Source organism: Melanostigma gelatinosum, assembly GCF_949748355.1.
Source record: "Melanostigma gelatinosum genome assembly, chromosome: 10".
In the NCBI taxonomy this organism is placed as follows: domain Eukaryota; kingdom Metazoa; phylum Chordata; class Actinopteri; order Perciformes; family Zoarcidae; genus Melanostigma; species Melanostigma gelatinosum.
The window spans coordinates 13,733,013-13,748,234 of record NC_136643.1 but is presented as its reverse complement, the minus strand read 5'-3'; the positions used below and the strand labels follow the sequence as shown (position 1 = coordinate 13,748,234).

Below are 15,222 nucleotides of genomic sequence, written 5' to 3'. Positions count from 1 at the left end.
GACTTAGTCAAAACTGCAATAATCCTGTTACAAATCCCTTGATGAACGCTGCAGCAATATGACAGACCGGGACACTAACCAATCAACGATTGCGTGGGCGGGGTCTGCCTCAAGAATCAGCCAATCTCTAAACATCGATGCAAATACTGTCGTCAAAGAACGGCTATATTGTAGCAGAGCGTAACCGCATTCAATGATCCTGTAACGTTAGCGGCAGTAGCCTGTCCTCAGTGACCCACATTTCCACTGGAGATGTGGTTATATGTCACGAGCGGGTGTACGGAAGTACCTCCCTTCTTCATGTCAAAAACAGATAAGTCCCGGAGCTAACTCTCGGTTTACGGGGGCGTTCAGCCTGACAGCAAAACTTCTGCAAGGGCTTTCAGGGTTTAAATCGACGCTAAAAAGAAAAATCGCCATAATGGAGACTCACGAAGGGGCAGCTGCGGTAGGCGACTGCGTGCTCGACTTTTCCCATTTGAGCCTGGACACTTTCGGCGTTGACAGTATCAGCGACGAGAGGAAACGGGACACCAAGCAACTCTACTTGAACTACAACCGACTAGGCTCGCTGCCCTCCTCGGTCAGCCTTTTCTCCAACCTCGAGTTTTTGGACATCAGCAACAACGGACTGTCGGCCATCTGCGAGAGCGTTACGCGACTGACCAGGCTGAAAACACTCGTAGCCAAGAACAACCGCCTGGACGAGTTCTCGCTGCCCAAAGAATTCGGCTCCCTGCAGCTGGAGGTGTTGAACTTCAGTGGGAACCGTTTCGAGGAGATCCCCCCTCAGTGTATGAAACTGCTCCGTCTGCAGTCGCTCTCACTCGGTGGAAACAGACTGAAGAGTATACCCGCAGAAATAGAGAATCTAACCAGGTAGGTCCATGGAGGGCAAAGCCACAAGCTGTCACGGTTATAACGTTGGCTACACGTTATAACATGCAGCAAAGGGCCACTGTCAACACACTGGCTTTGTAGCTTGCTGGACATGTAACTTAATCGTCGATATTCCATAATCATAAGATAATTGATGAATCACAATAATTGACGGGGTGGGAGATGAAGAAGCCACTTAAGAGCCCTGCCGAGGATATTATTTTTCCATCTTAGTTCATCAGTATTAAGTTTATTCCAATGTCAATTAACGCTACCGGTGTGACGTCCCAACTGGTTTTCAAACTAACAGGTTCCCGTACCGTTGTGTTGCCTTCGTCAACAGATTCGTCACACATTCACGAACATGATATTGGCGATTTTTTTTTAAAGCCTCATCTCATATCAACTGTTACGTAGACGCTGACATAATGTATGAGTATGTAGCTGGAAACACTTGCACCCTCATCGATTATATGTTGTTTTGCTAAGAGCTCACTTAGAGTCATGTGCATCGCAGTTGATATGAGATGCATCTTGAAAATCGCCAATATCATGTTTGTGACTGTGTGACGAATCTGGCGACAGACGCACCACATTTGGTGATGTTGGGTAAAACACAACGGTACGGGAACCAGGTAGTTTGAAAACCAGTTGGGACGCCACACCGGTGGCCACGGATTTACAATGCTGGTTCAACTTTTGACTGGAATTTAAACAGAACTACCAGCCAATTAGAGAAGTAAAGCAAGTTGATTTCCTGTTTTTTTGTTGTAGGTGACAAATAACTGTACAGCTGAAAAAGTCGAATAATTGATAAAGCAGATCAGCAAAAAGTTAATGTTGACGATGATTAATCGTTTTATTTGTTATAAACTGTAAAACAACAAAAAAAAAGAAGCGGAAAAAAAGATCCCTCTTATTGGGCATCAGGAACTTGTGATTGGCATCTTTCAAAACATCTCATTGTTAATAGACACGATGAATCAAATAATTGACAAATCAATCAGCAGTGTTACATCAACATTTCAATGTTATCCATCCCACCATCCCGCTCTGTAGCCAAACACGAGTCCCTCTGCAGTACATACTGACATTTAAAATGTTTGGTGCTTTCTAGGTTTGTTTTGCCAGAGTCAACCTTTTATCTGTGTGATCCATATGGACAGATTGGAATCCCCCTTTTATCAGTTGTTGTTGTAGAAAGTACTGTAAACTCTCTTTAGTCACACTTAACCTGCTACTTCGCATGAGTCAGAGGAGCTGACACAACTATTTAACCTGGCAACAAAATATCTGTTTACAGTGTCCATCACAGAGTCACACTCACGCAACCGGTTGAGTTATTGAAGAGGGAACTTAACGAACCAAATATGGTCTGTTTTTCTCTCTCTTTGAGAGGTATGTACTTTTTATCGGTTTAATGGTATTTACCACTTTACAACCCCCTCTTACATTGATCCGTGTGAGTCATGATCCTTTCCAGGCCATTTAGAAACATCTTGATTCATTGTGCGTGCAGGAAGTTCACTTGCGTTCAGGGTAGGAAATTCACAAATTTATTTGGGGGCAATTTTTGCCCCCACTGACTGAAATCCAGGGGCATTTTCAAAACATTGGAGGCATTTTTTGAAACTTGTGAAATAACATTTAACCTTTGTTCAAAATAATACATATACTTATTTAGGCTTACAATATATGAGCAATTGTCATCAAATGGCAATAATAAGACTATTAGGCAGTAGCCTACAGATTCAAAGTGTTTTCTTAGATTTATTGAACAAAAAACAAACAAATCAGACAATCACATTCAATTTTATTCTTATTTCTTTGTGGTTATTTATTGTTATTGTTAAATGTTTTAAACAACTATTAACAATTATTAAGTCAACGATGCCTTGATTACATATATATCAGTCATTGTGTGGAATTTATGAGAAAAACATTTCTATAGCACCTTAACATTTTTTAAATGTGCCATTTGAAGGTACAAATTCAGTTCAGAGTTTTTACTTGGTAAAATATCTCAATTGACTGTCAGTCAGGTATTATTCATTTCCAGCAACCCTCAAATCAAAGAATAAAGACACTTTACGCACAATTTAGGTGTATTTTCCCTTTAACTCACGAGATGCAAGTAGCATGTTTTATACTTAATGTGTCAACTTTCAAAGTCCTTCGCTCGCTCCCGATCTGCGCCGTTTAAATGAGTTTACCGTGAATGTCAGCATATAACGTTATGTGCACTAACATGTAAGTGTCTGCTGAGTTGACCGCAGTCACAGGTCTGATTAAGAAGCGCTCCATTTTTTTCGGGGGCATTTTTTGCCCCTCTCCTAGTGATATCAGGGGCAAAATGATATTTCTTAGGGGCAGTTTTGCCCTCGTGTATTTCCGACGCCGCTTGCGTTGTTCCAGTAATTAACCAGAAGTAGTTCTGGAGATATATACGAGCAGTAGTTACTAATGACCGGAAAGTTGTGCAATAGAATATGTTTATGACGTATTCATTGTTATAGCAAATGCATTCAAAGCGATTAAAGAAAAACTGATGGGAAATAAAGGAGGCGCTGCTATGATTACACATGTCCTCACAGGAGAGACACAAGTCTGTGAAGAAAGTGAAAGATATGGAGAGAGAATATCACTCATGATAAAGTAAACAAAATAAATTAAACAAAAGACACAAACTTCAAAACGCCGCTCAAAGTGTGAGCATCAGTCTGTTTACAGCTTTCAGAAGATGTATATTTTCTGTTTTCTGTTAGAGTGGAAGACATTGACAGGCCAGCCGTGAGATCATTTTTATCTTATCGTTTCCCGAGTTTAGCAGTAGCAAGTCGTGGTGACCCACTGTCAGGTCAAAGGTCAGGCTCTTCACTCTATCACACACACACACACACCAGTGTGGCGAATTGAGTAAGAGGCAGACAATGATTTATCGTCACATGTAGCCAGCCCTATTTCATGTCACAATATCTTGATTATTTACATGCCCTGCATTACACTTTTAATAAAAGGATTTTTAGCTGTTTTTTAAAAAATTGCATTTACATCAAAGTGAGATCTTTCTGTCACAATGATATGAGTCAAATTATTGATTAGCTTTGTTTAGCCAAAAATAATCAAGAAGCTAAAAGCCAGAACAGTTTTATTCTGGTTTATAGAGTCATGCACAAATGAGTCGTAAAACCTGAAGTGAATTAGCGTTTTTGCATTTCTTTTTCCCCCTCATCTCAACGGCAGTGCCTCCATGGTGTAGTTTGTTTAAAGCCTTTTTACTTGCCCATTGCATTCACGCTTCAGAATTCATAAAGGCGGTGTTATCTTGCTGATCAAGCATCATAAACTTGTGTTTGCCACACAGCTTATTTCCTGCAATAATCCAAAAGCCAATGGAAAAATCCCATTGGCTTGTTGTCAAGGGAACCAGTGTCATGCTAACTTCCGTGGTCAGTCTACAAAAATACATCATCCCTGCACCACTGTACTGTATTCAGAGGCACATACTGTATGTTGACTGGAATCATGTGTGATTGTAATCTCCCAGCTTCATCCTTTTTTACTTCTTTTCCAATTCAAGTCAAAATATATTTGTATCTATTTACGATACATTTTTAGAGATTGTTTTCACTTTCTCTCGGTCACTAAATCACTAAAGCATACAGCCGTAGCACGTGTGAATATATATATATATATATATATATATATATATATATATATATATATAAACTGTATAACATCTACATGACGTATGATGTCTTGATGTGTTGGGAGAAGAAACCTAGAACGAGTGCTTCTGCGGTAGAATGGCCGAGGAAAACAAAAAGCTTAAATTTTGCGTTACTTTTTATATTGTCCCTGATGCTGACCATAGCGGACCATTCTCCATCTGTGGGCGCTGATTTGTGTCACTGTGTCGGCGAGGGCAGTGAGCAGACCCTGAATGTCCCAGTACAGAGGGGGTTTGCTCAGTGCTCAGCCACCAAGGACAGTATAATGGCTTCCTGTCTCGCAGTCGCTGTGTCATCAGTTCCAGCAGGCAGATAGATGGCCTTACGGCTTACATTTGCTGACCAGCTATCCATTTATCTCCCCCATGTCTCTGTTTCTCTCCCAATTACCCCCTCCATGTCTCCATTGACCTACCAGTCCTTTGACGTCCCAGTACAACAGTCACGTACATTTAGCCGTCTGTTAAACTTGGAAGCAGTGGTTTTCTATGACCCTAACCCTCATCACATTATGTACTAATTAAGTTAACGCGGATGTATATTTATTCCATATATTATCGTGATTGGATGATACATGAATGTGTGTACTGCACAAAAACAATCTGTGGTCTTAGATCATTTTGAACTCTGTTGTTCTGTCTTTTTGATGATTTGTAAACGTGGCCCCACAAACGAATTTCGACACAAAGAAACAGAAGCACATGCACACAAACTCTACAGCATGTAGCCGTGCATCTTTAGCTCCCCCTTGTGGTATTTATGGGTTTTTTTTACTTGGGGTCACTCAGTTTGGCCAGAGAAATTCCCTTTTATAACACGTTAACCTCATGTATAAATATGGCCGCCCTGACTGTGACACTGCAGCAACTTTCATTACAAACTACAAATGTTCAACGTCAAAGTCAGGAAAAAATGGCTCATTTGTGATATGGGCCCCTGGTCTTCATGATACAGGTTTTGGCTATGAAATTGACTTTGCGTTTGGAATAATTTGATCACTTATTTTATTTATAAATTTTTGGGCACCCAAAAGACAAAAATAGTGTGTACATCTCTGTTCTACTGGTCTGTGTGATCTTAATAATTACTTGGGTCTCTCTTTTCCTCTTTTTTTCCTGTTAGTCTGGAGCTTTTGTATCTGGGTGGGAACCTCATTACAGCCATTCCTCCAGAAGTGGCTAACCTGCCCTGGCTCAGTTACCTGGTCCTATGTGACAACCGCATCCAAAGTGTCCCCCCGCAGCTCACCAGGTAACCGCTCTCACATACACTGCCGGTATCTCACCAGTGAAACCCGAAGAGAACAACATCCAGATGACATAAAAGCCAGATATGCATGTGCAATGACCCCGCTTGCTCTGTCGGTGAAATCATTCCTCTGTCCCTCTCCAGGCTCCACTCGCTGCGATCTTTAAGTCTCCACAACAACTTGCTGACTTACCTGCCAAGGGAGATCCTCTGCCTGGTGCACCTGCAGGAGCTCAGTCTCCGTGGCAACCCACTGGTGGTGCGCTTTGTCAAGGAGATGACCTACGACCCCCCGTCACTGCTGGAGTTGGCCGGACGTACCGTCAAGAGCCGAAATCTGCCCTACTACCCCTGCGACATGCCTTCAAACCTGCTGCACTACCTAGACTTGGCCAGCAAGTGCCCCAACCCCAAGTGTGCCGGTAAGACGCCTTTTCATAGGATGTGAAGAAAATGGTCAGATTGATGTCGAGTTGTTTTTAGCGTCGAAATATTTCTCATATAGCTGTCATTGGTTCTTGACATGTGTTCTTGTTTGGCTTGTGATCCCATACAATGGAATTTACCACTTGTAATCCCTTATCAAGCAGACACAGTACGTCTGCCAACTGTGACCAATTCAAACTAAAACTGTTTTTTAAAATTTAAATACTTCTGACAAGCCTAAAGAAGTAAAAAATATCCAGTAATTTACCAAAGAAAATGGCGAGGAAAGTTTCCCAATCCCCACATTGAGAACAGCTTTGATATCATATCCTAAAAACCTGAGTTCATGACAACGATGCAACATATAAATATTGATCTACTATGTCGACGTGTTCATACATACCCTTTTGTTTCCCTTGTCTCTCTCTGCTTTATCCAGGCGTCTACTTTGATTCATGTGTGCGCCAGATCAAGTTTGTGGACTTCTGTGGAAAGTACCGGCTGCCCCTCATGCACTACCTGTGCTCCCCAGAATGCACCTCTCCCTGCAGCTCCAACCCCCAGAGTGACGCCGAGTCGGAGGACGAGAGCAGCGTGCCCGCATACCGCCTGCAGAGGGTGCTTCTGGGATAGCACAACGTGGAGCAGCCTCTGAGGCCTCTGCATGGGGCCGGCCTTGTCTGTCTGTCACTGTGTTCAACATTTATCCAGAGATGAACTTTGCTGTCAGACTTAACATGAATGCACATACTCTCATACAAACACCAGCGGTAACGCTGCATTACAGTCGGCCTGTGTGGCCGTCTGTAGACAGAATGACTCCTGAGGCCCTGAAAACTTGTTGACTCAATTTAAAGGAACTTTTTTTTTTTTAGAAAGGAATCCGTACATCACTCTACATAACATGAGCAAAGGAGGCACGTAGCCATGTAGATCCACAGTCTGCCAGTCATGACTCCATCAAAGTGCTGGTCTCACGGTCGAGGATAAGAGCGGCAGGGTTGTTTTCCTTTCAGGGCAGCAGACTTTATCTTTCATACAACACTTGGTGCTTTTGTAGTAGAGACAGTACACTGCTCTGCATTGTCTGCACGTTTGGATACAAGCAATTTGTTTTTTTGTCCGGCTACTGGTCAGCCAGCTTTCATTTCATTTCCTCTCACTGGGTGAGCACCAAAGCTGCTATGCCAACTCGAAAAAAAAGTCTGGGATTCATTTTGAATATATCCGCTGAAACGTTGACATTAGTTTAACACTACAGTGTTCTAAACTGATCGAGTACGATGTGTGAGATGGCCTTATTTACACTGTGTGTGTGGTCCTGCTGGGCAACGGTTTCGTGCATTTAAGTTGTCTCACACCATATTAGAAGATCCAGGTTTATCTGTTGATTGTCAGCGCGATGGTCCCGATCATTCAGATACGATACGTTTTTTGCCACGATGGCCTAGTCGTCTTACATGAATCCAAAATATGGGTTGTGCGAGTATGTGGAAGAAAGCTTGTCCACGCTTTGCTCACAGGAAGTGGATGTGGGTTGGCCCCGGGAAAAGCGTTCACTGTGTTATCACCGAAACAATAGCTGTTCAGCGAAACACAGTGGCAGCCTTCATGTTTACGTTCAGGGCTGTTAGTTTCCCTGCAATATCGATCGTGTGTGTGTGTGTGCGTGCGTGTGTGTGTGTGTGGAGAGAGAAAAGTCAGTTTTTTTTTTTATGGGAATTAATCCTTTTAGAGACAGAAACCACGAGTGGAACTGTCTGTTCCCGGTTACATCACGGCTTCGTCTCCTTACTCGTATGGAAAGCTGGGAGACGTTGTGTCCATGAGTGAGGAAGAAAAAGAAAAAGTGCCCCTGGCTTCACATTAGACCCTAATGTTTAGAAAACAGAAGAACGCTCCTCTGTGTTACAGTAACACTAGAACATTAAAGTGCCTTACTAATAGAGACTTCTACCACAGTGAATCTGAGAATGAAGAAATGTGATATAGGCCTACGCACCCTGAAATGTGACTAGATTAACATTATGATGATTACGTTTTTTGAGTGATTTTTATACTCATCATCTTAACAGCAACTTTTTTTTTTTATAACCATATGAAATGCTTTTATAGAAATCCTTTTCTCAAATGTTAAACCCTACATATTTAAATGAGCAGCAGAATAGATGGCACTTGACACAGAATATATATGAAGATATATTAATTGTATTTACTTGTACCCCATTCAGATAATGTAAGTAGACTGTACTGTATATAATGCCAATAATAAAGACTGATTGTATTAACTTTAAACTGTTTGTATTCTGGCCTTTTGTCATTTGATTAAAGATGCGTGTTTTAGGAGAATGTAGAAAGAGATTTCATTTTGTTGTTTCACCTTTTTTAAGTTTCCATCGTGTTAGAAGTTTGTAATGCCTGTTGCTGAAAGGTAAGATGTATATATTTATATTTAAATGTTTTTGTGCTGCACCACAACCGTTTGTTTAAAGCAGGGGTGTCAAACATCTGGCCCGCCACGTCATTTTATGTGGGCCGCGAATCCGTCAGATTAAAAAGAAGAAAAAAAAATTATAATCATTTAAAGTTAGACTTGATAATAAAAATATTCCCATCGTCGAAATTATGAGATAGAAAGTCGAAATTATGAGATAGAAAGTCGAAATTATGAGATAGAAAGTCAAAATTGTGAGATATAAAGTCAATGATGAGATACTTAAACACAGTCATAGCAGCAGCTCTTTGGCTGGTTACTGTACACTTGACATGGAAATGTATTGTGAGTACATTGAAGACGTGGCTTTTATATTTCAACGTGGCTTTACAGCAGATGAAATACTTCACGTGGGATTGTGCAAACGCACCCTTGAAAAGGATTTTAATCATTGAACAAAGTTATTGTAATAACTTGTTTGATATTTGTCTATGATATTTTCTTTAATAGTTTGATCTTTGATAGAGTAATGTGGGTTTCTGAACCCTAAATTAAAAGGATTTAAGTTATAACAGAAATGTGCTTAAATATATTTTTACATTTATATAACTACATGTACAATATTTGTACACTTGAATAAACAATAATCAAATGCAGAGACAGTTATTTACCAATATGTTAGGAGTAGTTACATTTACAACCGGCCCTTTGAGGGAAACCGTGACGCTGATGTAGAACCAGAGTGAAAATGAGTTTGACGCCCCTGCGCTACAGCCTCCCATACAGTAGGTGGCGGTATGCGTTTGTGGTTGGTTTGTGATCCAATAAAGACACAGCTGAAGAAGAAGACTAATCAACGCATTAATTGGATACATCCTGAGCTCAATAGGCTTCGGCTAACGACAACAACAACTACTCCTTTGAATACGGAAAAGCGGATAACTAATCAATCACTTGAGACATTTCTTTATTAATATTATGAACTCACGACAGAAGCACCGTTGTTCCAGGCTGGCTGGTTATAGAGCTTCTGAGAGGGACACGCACCTGTGTCCATTAGTATGGGATTTACATATTCTAGGCAAAATAATAATGTTAGTTTCTGATAATATGTGCTTGATATGTCTCATAATCTTGTTTATATTTGGAAACCAGACTGTATTTATGATTTCTCATTTTTCGGTTTGTATTGCCCGTTTTAAAATGATTTCAACAGGTAAAAAGGACTGGGTGGACAACCATCTGTCTGATATAACTGGTTAAATAAATCATGTTTCATTCATCAAGTCATTTTGAGACATACATAACCTTATTATGAAATGACCACATGGTCAAGTATATGTTTGTATACTCCTGTGACTTCAATAAATGAAAAGTACTGAGTTTTTTTCTCTTTTTTTTTTGTTCAGAACTTAAAAGCAAAATGAATACAACAGTCTCACGTGAACTTATAGAAAGGAAAAAATATATATGGTCCTGGCCAAGGGGACAGCAGAACGTAATATAAATCAAAAACGGCTGATAAATGCATTTTACAGGACAGGTGGCAACATTAAGGCCCATCATGATGATTTAGTCTGAATCTACTGCATGTTAATCGTATGGCCTACATAACCTCACTGATAATTATATCATTGTTTATAGTAACTGAGGTTAGCTTTAGTTTAGAGCAGTGGTCCCCAACCACCGGTACCGGGCCGCACAGGAAGAATAAATATATTATTTCCGTTTTATTGATTATCAGAGTCTGAAGGAAGTTTTATTTTGAAAAATGACCGGATTCTCTCGCAATTTCATCCGCCTGTGCCTCTTGACACATGTCAAGACACTTTGTCTCGGTCACAACTCTGCTGGTGTTTTGGATTAAAATCAAGGCTGAATATCCTGAAATCGCCACTAAAGCATTGAAAACCCTGCTTCCATTTCACACATCCTCTCTGTGAAGCGGGATGTTCTGCAGTGACAGCAATCAAAACTAAAGTACGGAGTCGAGTGGACATCAGGAACACACTTCGGGTGTCATTGTCTCCCATTACCCCCAGATGGGACCGTCTCGTTGCAGAGAAACAAGCTCAGGGCTCAACTGATTCAGCGTTATTGTGAGTTGTATTTATTTATGCATTTTATATTTGTTTTTATGCCGATCGTATCATTTTATTTCGTCGTGTTTTTCCGCCACACATTGAAGGCCGGTCCGTGAAAATATTGTCTTTACATGAAACCGGTCCGTGGTGCAAAAAAGGTTTGGTACCACTGGGTTAGAGTATCAGGTGCACCTCGATTGTCTGGGGAGGGACAACAGCACAGCCAAAATATACAGCAGACATGTCGAAAAAAGTCATAGCAGTAAAATGTGTCTTTTCTTCCAATCAGAGCAGTGAAATGTGCCACCCAAACAAAAAATAATTTATAGAAGGACTTATTTTTTTTGTCTTAACTATTATCCACCAAATAATTCAGTTCAGAACAGTTTCAAGGTCTTAAATCCATCAATTGCCTAATTCCCAAACTCAGGTGCAGGTGAGATTTGGTATAATTACCACAGTACACGGGATGCTACATATTAGCATTTGAATATGAATTTGCAAACATAGACAGCTTAACAATGTTAAAAGGATCATGTGTGGAGTTACTTGCAACAGCTTAAACTTTTGTTGTGACTTGTTGCATGTATGATTTAAAATATCTGCAAAGCAATCGACAAAATAATTTTTTTTAATATACAGTGTTGTACCATTACTGCTAATGGGTCATAATGTGTGGAGTTTTGTGAAAACTGTGCCATGGAAAACATGAAGGCTGGACTAGCAAATAGTGCATTCATAAAAGGAGATATTATCTGCATTTGAGAATGGAACAGAACAGAATGCTGGATGGAACTGCAACACAGCAGAGTTGTGGAATGAATTAGAATGTTGTGATGTCATCTTGTGGATGAAGCCTGGTGTTCCACAGAGGACAGCTGGACAGCTCTGAGGTAGGCCACAGGCAAAACCACTCCTCAAAATTTCTAGTAAAGTATTTTATTTAGTTTTATTGGTTTATTGGTTTATAGGCTTCCTGGAGGGCTCCCTGTTGACGTGAAGGTCTATCATCTGGCAAATTGGCAGATGCAGAACTTGCAAGCTTTTCAACCTCACTTCAGGCTTCTGGTGTGTCCGCTGTAGGATGATGGGGTAAGATACTGGCACCAAACTCCTGTCGTGTAAACCAGCAGCATATCTGACCTGTAGCATTGGATTCAGAATAGATTTTGACTGCTACCACTTTTCATAATTTGACTCAGGATGTTTGGTGCCACCATGATGATGTTAGGATTACCAAATCCCTCCTTGAATATCAAATTGTTAGCATTGATTATTTACTGAGAGTTAAGTACAGTACAACTTAGAGCTTTGCGGACAATGTCTTTATGCTACCGTTCACTCACAGGTTTGTTTGGATCATATGTATTGTCTGGCACTGGCCTCTGGCCACTGCCGTTGTTGTGGCATATGAATCACGAGATTCGATCGCTGTTTTTACCGATGCTGACAGTGAGAGTTTGAACTGTTGGGGAGAGACAGTTCTTACATTATGCAAGGTGGCTAGGCAATCCACATGCTGCTGTCAGTGTCAATAGTGGGCGTGAGTCTTCTTCCTCGTCATATGCCAGTCTGCGTGAGGGTACTCCCGGTGGCCAATGTAGCATGATGGGGTAATATACCCTCACCAAACTCCTGTCCTGTGAACCAGAAGCATATCTGACCTGTAACTTTGGATTCAGAATAGATTTTGTCCGTCAGCACTTTTCATAATTGAGCTTAGTATGTTTGGTGCCACCATGATGATTTAAGGATTATCAAATCCTCCTTGAATATCAAATTGTTAGCATTGATTATTTACTGAGAGTAAAGTACAGTACAACTTAGAGCTCTGCTTATAGGGGGGATATTTTGAAATATAGTATTTATAATCATGCAGTTGTAAATTAATTAACTAACTGTATAAAATGTTGGGATTTACTCTAACCTCCTACATTAGGACAGTCTTGCTATGCTCTCATTCACTCACTCATCTCTCTGGCTCTCGCTCTCTGGCTCCTCTATCAGCTGACAGTGGGCGATTTCGCCACGGCCTCCCTCAGCCAATCATATATTTCCTGTCAAACTTTAAAGACCTGTTCTCTTCTGTGCAGTCAGCTGTCATTTCAGTAGAACCCGATGTGACCCTCCTCCCCATTCATCATCACATCCGGTGTTCAAGGTTTCTTCCACTGAGGGCAGTCCCACTCCACATGCCGTCATCGAGATCTTCAGCCTGCCCCTGCTGTCTTCAACAACTCCACCAGTGTCGACTCGCCAACATTTAAACTTTACTTTGCACATTTTAATAAATGTATTTGTTCACTGTAAATGAAGTTTCTCCTGATTTAACAACCTGTGTCTCCCTGTATAAGTGTGTCAATTATCTCCCGGTGGCTTCAGTTCTATTTATTAGGTTTTTTGTGATGTTATGTTATTTCAAACTAATTTGCAATCATAAGAAGCGTGGTCTTTGTTGGTGAAATGTTTCTTATATACAAAGATACAAATATATAGAAGAGTAAAATGTTTTAGGTGTGTTTTCTAGAAACTACAGGTCTGATGAGCAAAGTGGGAACAGGTGTGTAGGTGGGAGGGGATGTCATGTGACCGGGAGTGAGCAGGGGCTGGAGAGAAGGACAGAGAGACAGGACGGGCAAAACCACCAACCCACTAGAAAGTCTCTGCCCTCCCTCGAACTTCTCACACAGTTTAAGACCCTAGGTAACATAAAGACGAGTTAATGTCACTGTCTCACTATAACCATGTTTTTACTGAGATGTCTTCAGAAGGTACGAACGGAATTTTACTTAGCAACACCACGATGTAAACATACCCCAAAATCATGTCAGACAATCTTAACAAAATATGAAACTGACGAAAGGTAGGTCAATTATCGCTCCTAACTGTGCTTTAATGCAGAATGGGCCACTTAGAATTGTTTTTGATCGTTGACATCTGGGATTTTTCTGAATGAAACTATAGGCTCACTGACCTTTATTCTAATCATGCAAATGTTATGGAGCACAGAATCCAGCATGCTCCTCTAACATTTAGTAGTAGGTTAATACTTTGAAGTTAAGCACAAAATACCTCAGGATTGTACCTCATTACTTCTTGAAGGATGCACAGATTTCTGTTTGCATAAACTTACAACTGACACAATCAAGAGGATTGGAAGACAGTTAGAAAAAAAAACAGATTTATTGTAATAGGACAGTATAATATGGAAGCAAAATGTACAGCAGTTACGTACTGATACTTTTATCATTTGAACTTCAAAAAAGTTATTCATCTAAGATTGAATTTCAGATTTAATTCACCTAATAATCCACATTACATGATTATTTTCACTTCACTTCAGCAATCACATACACGACAAAGGACTAAGCACAATACTGTTTCATCTAACTAAAATACAGAGTAAGCATTTCCACCTATTCCTGAGATCTGGGTGATCTGTATCTTCAGAGACCATTGTGAAAATCACGATGGAGAATGAAGCCGAATGTACCAATGTAGCAGCATGGTGATTAAGTAAACATGCATGCAGTGAAAGTACAGATCTTCCCTTGAGACCATATCTGTATCTTTATGTGGATGTCTTGAAAGACAGTGTGAAACTCCAGACCAACATACAGACAGGAAACAGGAATCTTTGACATGTGTCATATTTTGTAAATCCGGGGTGGAGCTTCTTAAACGAATGGACTGACATCCTCTTGACAGGGCCCTGAGGTCAGCACAACATTGTCCAGTCCAATCTCTCCTCCAACATCTTTCCCATGCTGAGCTTCAAAGACAACCTGAAAGACATTCAAAGGTACCATAGCATCTTCAGTTTGTAGATTCGAGAAGTGATTCAACAATATTGGGCTTGTCTTTCAAACATAGGCCACCGTGAACCACAAAAGAGTGCTTTGGCTGGTTTTATTCTTGTTAGCTGTTACAGCGCTATAGTTCAACGATCGTCGATTGAAAATACGTGTTATGAAACTATAACATTACTCACAGATTCTGGCGCTTCCTCTTTCCAGGCCACAGTGAGGAGCTCTGTCTGCCAGCCCTGGTCTCTGCTTTGGCTCTGCTCCCATACGGGGTAAGCATTATTATTATCCAGCAGCACCCTGAGAGTTCCCACATTGTGACCCACCACACGGTAGTCAAAGGTGAGGCAGAAGCTGCCCTGCTGGGCCCGGTCACTGAGAAGCAACTTCAGTTTGGCTGTATCCTCCGGCTCCCCGAGGAGCCCACTCATGGCCATGTAGTACTCAGCACCTGAGAGAGTGTGTCTCATAAGTGAATGCATCTACATTGTAAAATTATCTTAAATAACCTGTAATACACATATCATTTTGTTACCGTTATGGTAGGCTACGCTCCAGTCCATGTCATCAGCCTTGTCTTGGATCCACTCACATGCTCCCTGATCAAAGTTGCA

At 40.8% G+C, this 15,222-nt stretch overlaps 2 protein-coding genes across 2 annotated transcripts; one reads left to right on the top strand and one right to left on the bottom strand.

The window, feature by feature from the left end:
* The first annotated feature begins 217 nt into the window (after positions 1-217).
* Positions 218-8,563, top strand: LOC306783807 (leucine-rich repeat-containing protein 58-like). The gene is made up of 4 exons (XM_079277621.1): positions 218-879; positions 5,733-5,861; positions 6,003-6,280; positions 6,724-8,563. Exons 1-4 carry the CDS (start codon positions 263-265, stop codon positions 6,915-6,917), a joined length of 1,218 nt encoding a protein of 405 aa, XP_079133747.1. The 5' UTR covers positions 218-262; the 3' UTR covers positions 6,918-8,563.
* A 5,888-nt stretch (positions 8,564-14,451) lies between these two features.
* LOC306783868 (epidermal growth factor-like protein 6) lies at positions 14,452-15,222 on the bottom strand. Its single transcript, XM_079277688.1, has 3 exons — positions 15,144-15,222; positions 14,794-15,059; positions 14,452-14,587 (listed from the first exon to the last, which is right to left on the bottom strand). Exons 1-3 carry the CDS (start codon positions 15,169-15,171, stop codon positions 14,480-14,482), a joined length of 402 nt encoding a protein of 133 aa, XP_079133814.1. The 5' UTR covers positions 15,172-15,222; the 3' UTR covers positions 14,452-14,479.

Bases quoted from the DNA above. Each gene is read 5' to 3' on its own strand.
- LOC306783807 (XM_079277621.1), top strand. From the start codon at position 263: ATGTCACGAGCGGGTGTACGGAAGTACCTCCCTTCTTCATGTCAAAAA. The intron at 5,862-6,002 runs GTAACCGCTCTC...GTCCCTCTCCAG, and splicing joins GTCCCCCCGCAGCTCACCAG to GCTCCACTCGCTGCGATCTT. The intron at 6,281-6,723 runs GTAAGACGCCTT...TGCTTTATCCAG, and splicing joins CCCCAACCCCAAGTGTGCCG to GCGTCTACTTTGATTCATGT.
- LOC306783868 (XM_079277688.1), bottom strand. From the start codon at position 15,171: ATGGACTGGAGCGTAGCCTACCATAACG. The intron at 15,060-15,143 runs GTAACAAAATGA...ACACTCTCTCAG, and splicing joins GAGCGTAGCCTACCATAACG to GTGCTGAGTACTACATGGCC. The intron at 14,588-14,793 runs GTGAGTAATGTT...AATGTCTTTCAG, and splicing joins AAGAGGAAGCGCCAGAATCT to GTTGTCTTTGAAGCTCAGCA.